The 15,257-nt window shown below is 31.9% G+C and overlaps 2 protein-coding genes across 2 annotated transcripts in view; one reads left to right on the top strand and one right to left on the bottom strand.

The window, feature by feature from the left end:
• LOC139502231 (leucine-rich repeat-containing protein 15-like) overlaps positions 1–15,257 on the top strand; it is a 103,165-nt gene that overhangs the window by 11,325 nt on the left and 76,583 nt on the right. The window lies entirely within an intron of this gene.
• The window catches only part of LOC139502232 (reticulon-4 receptor-like 2), a 32,084-nt gene that overhangs the window by 11,554 nt on the left and 5,273 nt on the right, over positions 1–15,257 (bottom strand). Inside the window, exons 4-9 of the mRNA XM_071291665.1 lie at positions 13,438–13,509; positions 10,971–11,042; positions 9,000–9,071; positions 6,453–6,530; positions 2,869–3,041; positions 2,359–2,436 (exon numbers count right to left, since the gene is read on the bottom strand). Of these exons, the coding sequence (XP_071147766.1) occupies positions 2,359–2,436; positions 2,869–3,041; positions 6,453–6,530; positions 9,000–9,071; positions 10,971–11,042; positions 13,438–13,509 (545 nt within the window). The remainder of the gene's footprint in view (positions 1–2,358; positions 2,437–2,868; positions 3,042–6,452; positions 6,531–8,999; positions 9,072–10,970; positions 11,043–13,437; positions 13,510–15,257) is intronic.

Raw genomic sequence — 15,257 nt, 5'->3', positions numbered from 1 at the left:
CTCCTTTCTCCCAACCCCTTTCTCTTGTCTCCCACCCTGCATCATTAAAAAATTGTCTACAGGATGCTATTTTTTTTTTGAAAATCGATCAAATGTCTTGATTTTATGGTTCGTCCACGTCTTGTCCTCTCACGAAATAGAAGTGTTGTTTTTCTGCTTCAAGAACCTCTTCATTTTTCACTGACTGAGAAGCTGTCTGTTTGCGTTGAATTTGTAACTCTGATGCATCACGCAATTTCCCGATGATTTTTTTAAAAGTATCAATCCAAGCTATAGAAACGCAGGGTAATGTGTTAAATTACGAGGAATTTTTGTAACACTATTAGTGCAATTTCGTTAAGAAACCAATTGGTTTAAAATGGTTGCCGAAAAACGCTGCTTGCAAAAAAGAAAAAGAAAATTCTTTTGGAAAATAATACAGATATACTTTGGCACTGGCTACAGTAACATGGAAATGTAACAATAATAAAAATAGTATTGTTACATTGGAAACTAATTGCCGGAATGCAAAGTTGGGTGAGGAACCGATTAATTACAAATGTAACAATAATCAAAAACCAATTCTTCAGAGAACAATTGAAGGTCTTTCAACCTCGATAATAAGAATGAAATTTAAAAAAACGATGTGAGAAAATGTCACTCCGTGTTGATGTAATGTGGTAAATCAAACTGATAAAAAGTAAGATTAATAGGTTTGTGCAGAAGACTTAATTGTTTTATAATGAACCAGAAAGAATTTTTAGCAAAGGTCAAAATCTAGAACGTCACATTGACCTTTGACCTTGACCTCAATTTTGAGTTCAAATGTCAGTGATCTCAAATCAAAAGACCCCAGGTCAATCACTTGTATGGTTATGGAGAAATACTGATTTCAAATACATAAGGGGAGAAAACTCCTATAACGGTTAACCAAAACACTTCGACTGAAATAGGTTGAAGTTGCACCTTATTGTAAACAATGATTTGGCAAACACATCATATCATTAACTGTAACAGTTTCTTTTGAATAACGATCACAAGCAAAATTCAAAATTTATAACATGACCTTGACCTTCGACCTTGACTTCAATTTCAAGGTCATAGGTCAGTGAACTCAAATCGGAAGGCCCGATGTCAATCACTTGTATAGTTGTGGAGAAATGCTGATTTCAAATACATAAGGGGAGGAAACTCCTATAATGGTTAACCAAAACACTTCGACTGAAATAGGTTGAAGTTGTGCCTTATTGTAAACAGCAATTTGGCAAACACATCATTTAATTAACTGTAACAGTTTCTTTTGAATAACGATAACAAGCAAAATACAAAATTTATAACATGACCTTGACCTTTGACCTTGACCTCAATTTTCTTCAAATGGACCAAGGACTTCATATCAAAAGACTGTAGGCCTCAACGACTTATAACGTAGGAGTTTAACCAACAAATCGCCTATCTTAAATTTTCAAAGGGAAATAACTTCCATAAGATGTCTTCCATTCACTCAAGTCAAAATTAACCAAATCATTCTTAAGAGTAGACGAACAATTAGGTGAAAATCAGCCGAGAACCAGCTTATCATAAACAGGGATGTATATATACGGTCAGTGACTGTACATCAAAAATTATCAGAAATAATTTTACGGCCAATGCAATTTGACTGCACAAATAGCACAGCTGCAGTATACACAAAGATTTTACATTCAAGTAGAAACTCCATATGATACCTGATTACAATGAATTTTCTGAGGTCAAGATGGACACAAAGATCATTCGGTGGAATTAAACAATTATATCATGCTTACAAGAGGTAAGGAAATTTGTACCTCTCAACCGGTAGTTCTGGCAAATACCTCTTTTAAGCATGATGTATTTGTATAAAATGCAACTTTAAAGACAAATTTGCTGCACAAATGCTGACTGAATTTAACTCAAAACCCATTTCAATTTTAATTTTTGACATTTCAATCTTTTGTGTATTTGAAAATATTACATGTATGTTGGTTAAATTTCATACAGCTAAACTGTTCGGAAACTTTGAGGGATAGGGTTAAAAAATGCAACTCTCTCCCAATTCCAAATTTTATCAATTTTGTTTTCTTTTGTAATCGATCTAAAACCTAAAAAAACTAATTTCAGATAGTTAAAAGATATGAAATCTTTAAATATTGACACATATCAATTTCAATAGAATAAACTCATCATTGAAACCAGAATTGCAATTTATTTTTTACGCCAGACGTACGTTTCGTCTACAATAGACTCATCAGTGTCGCTCGAATAAAAAAGTGTAAAGACCAAATAGAGTACAAAGTTGAAGAAGTGTTGCCAACCTTTTTTTTTTTAAGTCATACATATAAGCCAGTATTTACAGTTTACCTGTTTCTGACTCATGTTCCTCTTCAATGTGAATCAATGTTGTTGTTGATTCTGAGCTTGTATTGTTATTTGTAACATCTTAAAAAAACAAGATTTTTACATAAGTGATATTCATTGACTTATACATCATGTCATAAAACGATAAATAAAGAGAAAAGAAAGAAAATGAAATCTAGAAAAAAAATCAACAGCTCGAATAGTTGTTAATCAATTCAGAGAATGCAAATTCCGGGTTTCAACCTAAAACCGAGGGAACACATTAACTTTAATTCAAAGGATGCAAATATTCGTTTTATTTTACTAGGCTGCTAAGAGAAGAGAAACATTTGGTGAACACGCTTTATAAGAACAACTTTTAGACCTAAAGCAAATATATATTTTGGAAGTTATATGCACGAGATAATATATTGAAATAATTTACATAATATGTATGTCAAGGGTACTTTTTTAAGTCTACTCGATTTTAAGACTGATAATACAAACAGAATTAATTCAATATATATTACCCACCAACACATCCGTCGAAGAAAGATTTCTCCATACCACATAGGCTGGTTTTTCTACCAGACACATGGGAACAATCAGCCGTTAATATGCAATTATTTTCCGCCAAAACCCGCTTTGCAAAGAAATACACATTTTTCGCTGAGCAATCACATATCATTGGATTTGTTTGCAGATTACTGAAACAGAATAATATTTAAGTTATTTATTACCCGATGTGGTAATACTGATAGGTTGTTGCTGCTAAACAGAACATGTTCAGTACTTGTCGTTTGTTTATGTAAATTATACGTGTTTCTCGTTTTTTATATAGATAAGACCGTTGGTTTTCCCGTTGGAATGGTTTTACACTAGCAATTTTGGTGCCCTTTATATCTTGCTGTTCGCTGTGAGCCAAGGCTCCGTGTTGAAGGCCGTACATACACCTATAATGGTTTACTTTCAGAAATTGTAATTTGGACCAAATCCTTTGTCTATTTGAACCAAAATCTCTGTGAAGAATTGGTTAATAGTTCTTTTATTTCTGCATTTGTTAAATCCAAATCAAATAAGAAATCACTGTTGAAGTATATACTTACGTTTATGAAGTGAGGACATATCATTATACTTATTATTTTCAGTAATTTAAAAAAAATCAATATTAGTAAAGTAGTTTCCGTAGAGAAATATTTGTACAGGTCAAGACGTTTATTGATTATAAACTATTGCTTTTACAATGCGATTTTGTGTTTTTATACTCGCGTTTTGTTTTTTTGCCTATTGTTTTCAAATTATTGAGTTCGATGCGACTGTCATACCAGTGAGAGGTTAAGCTAGCTTTAAAACCCAGGTTCAATCCACCATTTTAAAATAATAAAAATGCCTGTACCAAGTTAGGAACATAACAGTTGTTATCCATTCGTTTGAGGTTTTTTTTTTATTCTCAATTTGATTAGGAATTTTCCCTTCTTACTTTTCCTCAGAGTTCAGGTTTTTTTTATGATTTGGTCTGAATAGTTCATTTCTTTTAGACAATAAATGAAAATAAAATTAAAAAGTTCATTGTTCATGAACAATTGAAAGGTCTTTCCTTTTTTCTTTTATTAATTGCCTTCTAAGTTAAAAAATATATGTTTTCGTAGGACTTTTATGTTCATAACAAGTGGTTGCTTAGGACAAAAATCATTCCTTAGGATAAAAATAATACTACCAGTGTTAAAAATGTCATATGTACTATTCATAGTATTTAAAGTTAAAAAAAAAATAAGTGATTGCTAAGGACTTATATGTCGTTGCTAGGGACAAAAATGTCATTTCCAGTATCAAAAATTTCATATTTATATTATTCATTGCCTTCTAAGTTCAAACATATATGGTTGCTAAGGTGTTTGATGTCGTTGCTAGGGTCTTGACCTCTGACCTTGACCTAACTTTTTAGATCTTATTATGCTGAACATTTTTGCAATTCAAAGTTTCTTTCTATCTCTAACCACTTTTGAGTTATAAGGAAACAATCATCATTTCGGACCCCAAAAGCAGTTTTGTTGCCCTAGTTCCATAACAGATGGTCCAATAATTTTGACCTTGACCTTTGACCTTAAGTTAATTTTCATTGTTTTTTGAAAAGTTAGAATGATAACAAGGTTTTCGGTGTTAGGTGAGACAACCGCTATAAAGGAAATGTTAAGGGATCGTACCCTCACCACAAGATAGCTTTTGGTCAACCGATACTAGATACCTAATATCATTTCACGATGTCGTGTATTTTTTGGGGGATATATCGTATTAGTTTGGTGGAAAGAATAATAATTATAATAATAATAATAATAATAATAATAATTTAAAACCAATTGTTCAGAGAACAATTGAAGGTCTTTCAACTTCTAACGATTTACTTTGATATGAAAATTTTAGAATTCGGTTTAAAATGTAATTTCCATTGTAAAATGAAAGGTAATTCTTAGCTGATTCCAAAAAAATATGGTTTCTATATACTTTTAATGGAATAAGTTGAGAGAGATACTTCCGGTTTACAAAGGTCACTTTCAGTTTGGTTTTTTAAAAGTAATTTGGTTTGTAACCTTAAGCACAGAGTCATATGGCTTAATCGTGTGTAGAAATGAATTTGAAGCAAAGGTCAAAATCTAGAACGTCAAATTAACCTATGACCTTGAACTCAATTTTAAGGTCATTGACCAAGTACTTCAAATCAAAAGACCCTAGGTCTTTAAAATGTATAAATGCTAAGTTATATCACTTTAGGCATTATTCTAGATATAATATGGGCGAAAATTCCAATGTCTTGCCTACGTTCCCTTTCAACCCAAATTAAAAGTTTTTCCCTCGGTTTTAGTTTGTTATCCCGATTTTGTTTTTTGTCCATGGATTTATGAGTTTTGAACAGCGGTATACTACTGTTGCCTTTATTTACCACATGTCGCAACTAACAATTTAGTAAAAATAATTTGTCGATATGTTAAATAGTTTTGAAAATAAGTGAAATAGGCCAAAATCAAAATTTAGAATATGACCTTGACTCTTTCACTTATGGTTTACCATTTAGAAATACATATGCTTATATCACAAATAAAAGGAGGGATAACTCTCATATGGAATCTATATAAGGCTTCGGTCAAAATAAAACAGAACATCCTGAGGATATAACGAGCAATTTGGAAAAATGAATTCGTCGGTTTCTTATACGGTTGCAAATCCTTAGAGATAACAAGAAAAAAAGTGTTCGGGAGATAACTCTTATTTGGGAAAATATTTGGTTAAGCAGAGTTGGTTTCAAAAGCGTATAAACTGTTTGATATTATATTCCAAAAATCTAAGCGACATCTTGCGAAACCAAAAAACAGCGAAGGAAAAAAATTAGGCAAGAAAAAAAAATAATAATCAGAAGAAATCCAATAGGTCTTTCCACGGAAAAGTGGGAAGACCTAATAATCAGAAGAAATCCAAAAGGTCTTTCCACTTTTCCGCTTATAATAATATTCAGAAGGAATACAGTAAGGTCTTTCCGTATAGAAAAAGAAAAGACCTTTAAAATATCCCACCTGCGCTTTCTCAACAATATTTTTACAGTTTGTTGTATTACTTTTGGGACAAATTATATCAAAATTATTGAAAACTTAATCAGCTTTAACTCAAAATATGGACAATTATATTTTAAGGGGGTCTTTAAATCTTCTGATAGCTTCCGAATTAGTGCTAATTTTTAACCTTTTTCAGCTGGACCAAATAACTATTTTACTTTAAGATTCATGACCAAATTTTTTTACTGTGTAGTTTTATCCCTCTATACTTGCCATTTGAGGCAGAAAGTATGAAGAAATACATTTGGAAGGGGTACTTAAAAAACAGCACACTGTCATTATTAGTGACTATATTCGTGGACAACGAAAAGGACAACGACAATCGAAGGAGGATAACTGTGTACTCGGACCATTTCTCTTTTTTTAAGCGGATTCTACAAGCAGTAAATGTGGGCTAGAATAACATTATTAATTTAGACCATTTTCATTGTAATTTATCCGGGTATCCGTTACATTAATGTTTGTATGAGGATTCAAATAGCATGAAAGATTAAATAGTTGCATTATACTTACTATTCTAACATCTTATTGTTATACTTAAACAACAATTCCGGGTCGGGAATAGATACAATTTTGTTGGCATCAGCATATCTGTTTAGAAATAAAAGATGTTACAACAATTTTTAAAACAATGAAACTTATTTCAGACTACAGTTATTTGAACATGATATTTGAAATTAAGACAAACACATTTGTTAGTTATTTACATTGATTACAATGATATATCATGTTTTGAAATGAATTACTGGAAATTCAGAAACTATGACGAAGTTTTTATCTTATTTTAGGGAAAGATAACCCTGGCCTCACAACTTTTCGGAACTTTTAGTCTTCGGCGATCTTCAACTTTGTAGTTGTTATGGCTTTCAAATTTGTTCACATATGAGCATAGTTTTGTGTGGATGTAGCGCGCGTCTGGTGTATAAAAATATTTTTTTAAAAGAGGGACGAAAGATACCAAAGTGACAGTCAAACTCATAAATCTAAAATAAATTGACAACGCCATGGCTAAAAATTAAAAAGACAAACAAGCAAACGATAGTACACATGACACAACATAGAAAACTAAAGAAGAAACAACACAAACCCCACCAAAAACTAAGGGTGATATCAGGTTCTGTTACCTTTTGACGGCTAGTATTTGTTTGTTTCTCTGTCCAATTTTTTCTCCCATTTATCTCTTTATTTATTGTAACCCTGTCGTGTAATGTTGTCATTTTAATGTAATAATTACCACTGCCATTAAAGTGGGAGGTTTTGCATGCCACAAAAACAGGTTCAACCCACCATTTTTTCATAAAATGCCCTGTACTAAGTCAGGAAAATGGCCATTGTTACATTATAGTTCGTTTAAGTGTGTGTTACATTTCGATGTTGTGCCTCTGTTGTGTTCTCTTATATTTGATATGTTTCCCTCAGTTTTAGTTTGTAACCCGAATTTGTTTTTTTCTCTATCGATTTATGAATTTTGAACATTAGTATACTACTGTTGACTTTATTTACAATTTCAAATGTGACGTCACTTTGTGTGATTTTTTTAGAATTTCAAATGTGACGTCACTTTGTGCGTTGAGGCGTTTGCTAACTCGGCTGTAAATTTTAATGTGCTGAATTAGGTTGTTTTATGTTATGTATCCGTTTTTATTCTGTAGTTAGTCACCACTTCAGTTTTATCATGTAAATCTATTATAAAGTCATTTTATAGAATTTAATGTTTGCAAAAGTATAAATTATTCTAAAAAATAAGGATGCTCTTATCCAAGGCAGAAAACCTAGCCGTATTGGACACAACGTTTTGGAACTTTTGGTCCACAGTGCTCTTCAACTTGTACTTTTTGGCTTTCGAACGTTTTTTATAACGCACGTCTGGCGTATTAAGATTTAAACTTGGTACCTTTTGTTAGCTATTATTCGTGTTTCTTTGTCCTATATGTTTTCCAATTTATTTGTAACGTACAAAAATGTAGTCCTGTCATGTAATGTTATCATTTTAATGTTATATGTTACATTGCCATAAAAGCGGGAGGTTTGGCATACCACAAATCCAAGTTCAACCCACCTATATTTCTTAAAATGTCCTGTACCAAGTCAGGCAAATGGACATTGTTATATTAGAGTTCGTTTCTGTGTGTGTTACATTTTAATGTTGTGTTTCTGTTGTGTCGTTGTTCTATTATATTTGATGCGTTTCTCTCAGTTTTAGTTTGTAACCTGGATTTGTTTTTTCTCAATCAAAGTTTTGAACAGTGGTATACTACTGTTGCCTTTTTTTTTATCATTGCGACAAATGCGACAGTAATTTAAACTCGCATTATGAAAATTTTATTTGAAACACACAGGATTTTTCAATATCGTCAAAATTAAAATCACATTATAGTTTAAAATGACAAAATCGCAATAATATGTGCACGCAATAATTTCTGAATTTACAGTATACTAACGAAACAAGAAAGACTGCTCCGATCCATGCCTTATTTTCGATATTGACAACTTCAGGCATCTAAGACATTCTTGATGATTTCTGATTACCCATTGTCAGTATGCCATTCCGCAGTAGTGACATACCAACCCTTTTTACCATCGTATCGCTTTAGAATGACACAGTTTATTTATTATAATAGTTCATGTTCGTTCGATGTGACATTTGGACTGGAATTTAATGGCGGGTGCTGTCTTTATAGCAGGACACGGTAGTCTTGCTCCTTTTAGATAAGACTACGTAAGATTCAATATTGAAGTGGATAATGTCCTTAATTTTGATTGCATTTGCTCTTAGTATATGCATTCATAAAATGTATCTTCTTATTGAATACTTGACATAGGTAAACGGGAAGCCTAATTGAGATACATGTATATGAATGTTTTTCAGTATTTCCGCAATAAAAAAATACCGCACCAAATCCTTTCACATACAGAAGTCTCGGCTATTCTCGTTTGTTTAAGATGAACACGACTTTGTTCTTGGAATTAATATAAGTAAAATTCAGAGAATCTAAGTATTGTTAAGATGGGTGTATATAACTTTATAAATAATGTTTCAAAATATTTGCTCCAACTTACAGGTAATTCAGTGATACTAGATGGTCGAAAACACGAGCTCGAAAAGATTCAATTCTATTATTACCAAGAAGCCTAAAACAAAACGTTACATAATTCAGAATTTTAACAATAATACTAGTATCTAAAGTCTGCATTTGAATTATTATACATTTCTTGTGTGTAAATTCGGAAATCGGCGTTTTGAACACTAAAATGTTTAACTATTCAATGGTTTTATAGCCGTCAATGTATTTCTAATAATGAATGTTCAATACTGTCTTAATTAACAATCGACCAGAAAACGTTGTGAAACTATGGCTGCCAATGCTGCAAAATGTATGACAAGAATGTTGAGAAATTAAACATCAGATACATGTAAGCCTAGAGAAATTATTAATGTAACGTTGCATCATAAAAAGTCAAATAAAACATTTTAAATTCCAGGAAAATTCAAAACAGCAAGTCTCCTTGGCAAAATTGAAAGCTCAAATACATCAAATGAATGGAAAACAACAGTCAGATCCCTATATTGGTACAGAACATTAGCTTAAGTAGATCATTATGATGAATTAAACCTTTCTTATAGCTAGCCTAACCTCTTACTTGTATGACAGTCGCATAACAATGATAACATTTCACTAAACTGACAACAATGTGTGATCAAATAAACAAACATAATAGGTAAACATGTCAAGAATAGGGGTACAGCATGCACCATTGTGTTAAAGTCGTAATCACTATAAAATCAAACAAATATGTCAACAAAGAAAAACAAATTGCAATCTAGACAAAGCACGTCAACAAAAATGAAAGACAAGAATACAAAAAATGACCAATGAAAATGCATTTATCATCAGAGTTCATGCAAATTTGATTATTCTAATCATAACAATTATAACAATATTTACTATCGTTATGATACACAAATTGAGAATAGAAACCAATTTCCTCATTAAAATTAAATTTGCAGATCATTAATAGTGCTTTTTTCTTGTTTTTATCAAACATGTGTAGCTTATAATTCATAATTTCGCTGTTACTTATTCAGACTATATAGTATACAAAAAACGTTGGATTTGTTTTTAACTTTGTAAGTTTAAAACGATACTATCTCACCATTAATTTTAAAATAAGTGCCTCAATTAAGAGAGACTGCTCCATTATGAGATATACGTCAACATTTTCAAATTTTTATTTTTTAAGTTTAAAATCGAGGAATGTGTCATAGAGTCAACAACCCCTTTAAAGATTACACATAGCTTAAATGCCTTTCGTTTGTGGTGATTTCAAAGACAAAAATACCTACGCTGAACATTGAAACCCCCCAACCCCTCTCCTTTTTTGCTGATATTGCTGAATTGTGGCTACAACGGTTAATTATGGACAAACTAGATTATATCAAACAGTTACTTCATATGCTATAATGTTCCCAATATCGAGTTATGTAGAAACGACGGAGAAGAGCCATAATTATAGATTATCGTTGATCATATCAACAAAGTTGGTTTTCTCGATTGAACCGGTAAGGCGTAAGCGAGAAAAGCAATCGAGTTGAGATAACCAATGATAACCTGTTTATCGTAATTTTACCTATGACGACGTTGTCAATTTCATGTCAATTTCGTTCGCAACGCCATGTGCCTTTTTATTTTTTAGCGATAAATGTCCATCTCAAGCAAGAAGCATGATATGAAAAATTATCACCCAAAAAGATCAAAGGAAAAATGCACAAAATAGCAATAATCAAATATCTTCATTTCCTCATCATATCTCGCCACTGTCCACCATATTCAATGTAGCGTCATGACTGTGTTCACAGAAATAAGGATGCTTATTTCTTTTAAATTTGTACATAATATTTCAATTTTGTTTTTAAAAAAATGTAAATATAAACAAAATTCATTTTTCTTATGTCTTCAAATTTCGTTAGGTACTAATCTTAAACCGAACTTCACTAAAGGCGTTCCACTACACATTGCCTTGAATACTTACAGAACCTCTAGCTTTGTTAGCGAAGTGAACAAATCTGGATCTAAATCAGTCAAGGAATTGTAATCAAGATATCTGTAAAAAATTATATGGAATATCATCTAAATATTGTCTTCTTGTTTTAAAATGTATGTGCAGTGGTTGTCGTCTGTTGAACTTATTCAAAGTCTTAGAGCATCTTTTTCGTTTTTAATTTTTTTATTAGACCATTGTTCCTGTTTGAATGGCTTTACACCAGTAATTTGTGGAACCTTATAGTTTGCTGTTCGGTGTAAGTCAAGCCTCCGTATTGAAGGCCGTTCTTTGACCTATAATAGTTTACATTTTACAAAATTTGTCTTGGATTGCCAGTTGTCTCATTGTCACTCATACAAAATTTTCTTTTATAAATATATGTAATTAATATTAAATATCAAAAAGATACTTTACTGTTGTGTTGTGTTTACTGTTGTTGGCGTGATTGTTTTTGTTGGTTTTTTTTTGTCATGGCATTGTCAGTTTGTTTCGACTGAATTGTGTCGGTGTACAACAATGAACTTTAGCATGCATACATTCTTTTAATTGTCACCGAAATATTGTTTTGATAAGGTCTCACTTCTGTTTAGAACTGCGTGAATTACTTGTATTAACAAGAGGAACGAAAGATACCAGAAGGACATTCAAACTCAAAGATCGAAAATAAACTGACAGCGCCATGGCTGAAAATGAAAATGAAAAGGACAAACAGACAAATAGTAGTACAAATGAAACAAAATAGAAAGCCATAGACTAAGCAAAGCGAACCCCACAAAACAGTGGGGTTGATCTCAGGTTCTCCGGAAGAGTAAGCAGATCCTGGCACCCGTCGTGTTGTCAATTTATGTCAATTTCGTTAGCAACGCCATGTGCCTCTTTAGTTTTTAGCGATAATTGTCCATCTCAAGCGAGAAGCATGATATGAAAAATTATCACCCAAAAAAATAAAAGGAAAAATGCACAAAATAGAAATAATCAAATATCTTCATTTCCTCGGCATATCTTCGCCACTGTCCACCATATTCAATGTAGCGTCATGACTGTGTTCACAGAAATAAGGATGCTTATTTCTTTTAAATTTGTACATGATATTTCAGTTTTGTTTTTAATAAAATGTAAATATAAACAAAATTCATTTTCCTTATGTCCTCAAATTTCGTTAGGTACTAATCTTATCCCGAACTTCACTAAAGGCGTTCCACTACACATTGCCTTGAATACTTACAGAACCTCTAAATTTGTTAGCGAAGTGAACAAATCTGGATCTAAATCAGTCAAGGAATTGTAATCAAGATATCTGTAAAAAAAAATATATGGAATGTCATCTAAATATTGTCTTCCTGTTTTAAAATGTATGTTCAGTGGTTGTCGTCTGTTGAACTTATTCCAAGTCTTAGAGCATCTTGTTTCTTTTTTAATTTTTTTATTAGACCATTGTTCCTGTTTGAATGGCTTTACACCAGTAATTTTTGTAACCTTATAGTTTGCTGTTCGGTGTAAGTCAAGCCTTCGTATTGAAGGACGTTCTTTGACCTATAATAGTTTACATTTTACAAAATGTGTCTTGGATTGACAGTTGTCTCATTGTCACTCATACGAAATCTCCTTTTATAAATATATGTAATTAATATTAAATATAAAAAAGATACTTTACTGTTGTGTGTGTTTACTGTTGTTGGTGTGATTGTTTTTGTTGTTTTTTTTGTTGTCATGGCATTGTCAGTTTGTTTCGACTGAATTGTGTCGGTGTACAACAATGAACTTTAGCATGCATACATTCTTTTAATTGTCACCGAAATATTGTTTTGATAAGGTCTCACTTCTGTTTAGAACTGCGTGAATTACTTGTATTAACAAGAGGAACGAAAGATACCAGAAGGACATTCAAACTCAAAGATCGAAAATAAACTGACAGCGCCATGGCTGAAAATGAAAATGAAAAGGACAAACAGACAAATAGTAGTACAAATGAAACAATATAGAAAGCCATAGACTAAGCAAAGCAAAACTTGGGTTGATCTCAGGTGCTCTGGAAGAGTAAGCAGATCCTGGCACCCGTCGTGTTGTCAATTTATGTCAATTTCGTTAGCAACGCCATGTGCCTCTTTAGTTTTTAGCGATAATTGTCCATCTCAAGCGAAAAGCATGATATGAAAAATTATCACCGAAAAAAGATAAAAGGAAAAATGCACAAAATAGAAAAAATCAAATATCTTTATTTCCTCGGCATATCTTCGCCACTGTCCACCATATTCAATGTAGCGTCATGACTGTGTTCACAGAAATAAGGATGCTTATTTCTTTTAAATTTGGACATGATATTTCAGTTTTGTTTTTAATAAAATGTAAATATAAACAAAATTAATTTTTCTTATGTCCTCAAATTTCGTTAGGTACGAATCTTATACCGAACTTCACTAAAGGCGTTCCACTACACATTGCCTTGAATACTTACAGAACCTGTAGCTTTGTTAGCGAAGTGAACAAATCTGGATCTAAATCAGTCAAGGAATTGTAATCAAGATATCTGTAAAAAAAATATATGGAATGTCATCTAAATATTGTCTTCTTGTTTTAAAATGTATGTTCAGTGGTTGTCGTTTGTTGAACTTATTCAAAGTCTTAAAGCATCTTGTTTCTTTTTTAATTTTTTTATTAGACCATTGTTCCTGTTTGAATGGCTTTACACCAGTAATTTTTGGAACCTTATAGTTTGCTGTTCGGTGTAAGTGAAGCCTCCGTATTGAAGGCCGTTCTTTGACCTATAATAGTTTACATTTTACAAAATGTGTCTTGGATTGACAGTTGTCTCATTGTCATTCATACGAAATCTTCTTTTATAAATATATTTAATTAATATTAAATATAAAAAAGATACTTTACTGTTGTTTTGTGTTTACTGTTGTTGGCGTGATTGTTTTTGTTGTTTTTGTTTTTGTCATGGCATTGTCAGTTTGTTTCGACTGAATTGTGTCGGTGTACAACAATGAACTTTAGCATGCATACATTCTTTTAATTGTCACCGAAATATGGTTTTGATAAGGTCTCACTTCTGTTTAGAACTGCGTGAATTACTTGTATTAAAAAGATGAGCGAAAGATACCAGAAGGACATTCAAACTCAAAGATCGAAAATAAACTGACAGCGCCATGGCTAAAATGAAAATGAAAAGGACAAACAGACAAATAGTAGTACAAATGAAACAAAATAGAAAGCCATAGACTAAGCAAAGCAAAACTGAGGTTGATCTCAGGTGCTCTGGAAGAGTAAGCAGATCCTGGCACCTGTCGTGTTGCTCATGTTATTTCAAACCTGGTAAAAAAATCTCATTCAGTAAGTCACATTCATGAAAATGATAGAAAAACAGGTCTAAAACTTTCTTGAACAGTTCTGAGTTCGATTTGTTGAATATATATGGTTGACCTGTCAACACGATTCTTATGTAGAGTTAAGGCAACAGGGTTTTTTCTTGGTATAAACAAGCAAAAACTTAATATAATATAATTTAGGGGGAGGAAGTCCAAAACTATTCTAAAGTTGTGAAGCTAGAGAATTTTCCGAAGTGAAAATTTTTTAGCAATGCATCTCTGTGATCTTGATTGAAAATATATTAATATAGTTCTAATTGTCAAAGAAATCAGGAGATGTTAACTCGATTTTCCCTGTTATAATCATTAAAATAAGACAAAAAGAGTAAATAGGGGTCATATATCTTTTCTTTGTTTAAAGGTTGTTTTTGTTACTATGCTACACGGGGTATTCAAGTTGCACCTCAAGTCTTATGTTTTTTCTTCATAGACAAGAAAAATATTACAGTCGTTTAGTAAGTCACATTCATGAAAAGGATAGAAAAACAGGTCTAAAACTTTCTTGAACAGTTCTGAGTTCGATTTGTTGAATATATATGGTTGACCTGTCAACACGATTCTTATGTAGAGTTAAGGCAACATGGTTTTCTCTTGGTATAAACAAGCAAAAACAGATTTAAACATGTTAACTGAGATCTCAACCCTCCCCTATACCTTTGGCAAATGCAGAAATAAGTACACAGTTATACGCACAGAAAAATTTAATTTAACGGAAGTCCGATATCGGGATAGGTAATAAATGAGACTAAGAAAAATGACAATGATTCATAAATTAACAAAGGATAAATACTACAAATATATTAACTTAAATCTTCCAGACCTCAATTAAACTGATTGAAAGATGAAGTTCTCGTTATATTAAGATCAAGCATAATCCTATCCTTAAGAGGTTTAATATCATACATTT

The sequence above is a fragment of the Mytilus edulis genome, chromosome 13, assembly GCF_963676685.1.
Source record: "Mytilus edulis chromosome 13, xbMytEdul2.2, whole genome shotgun sequence".
In the NCBI taxonomy this organism is placed as follows: Eukaryota; Metazoa; Mollusca; class Bivalvia; order Mytilida; family Mytilidae; genus Mytilus; species Mytilus edulis.
The sequence above is the reverse complement of the archived record's forward strand: the minus strand, read 5'-3'. Positions and strand labels throughout refer to the sequence as shown.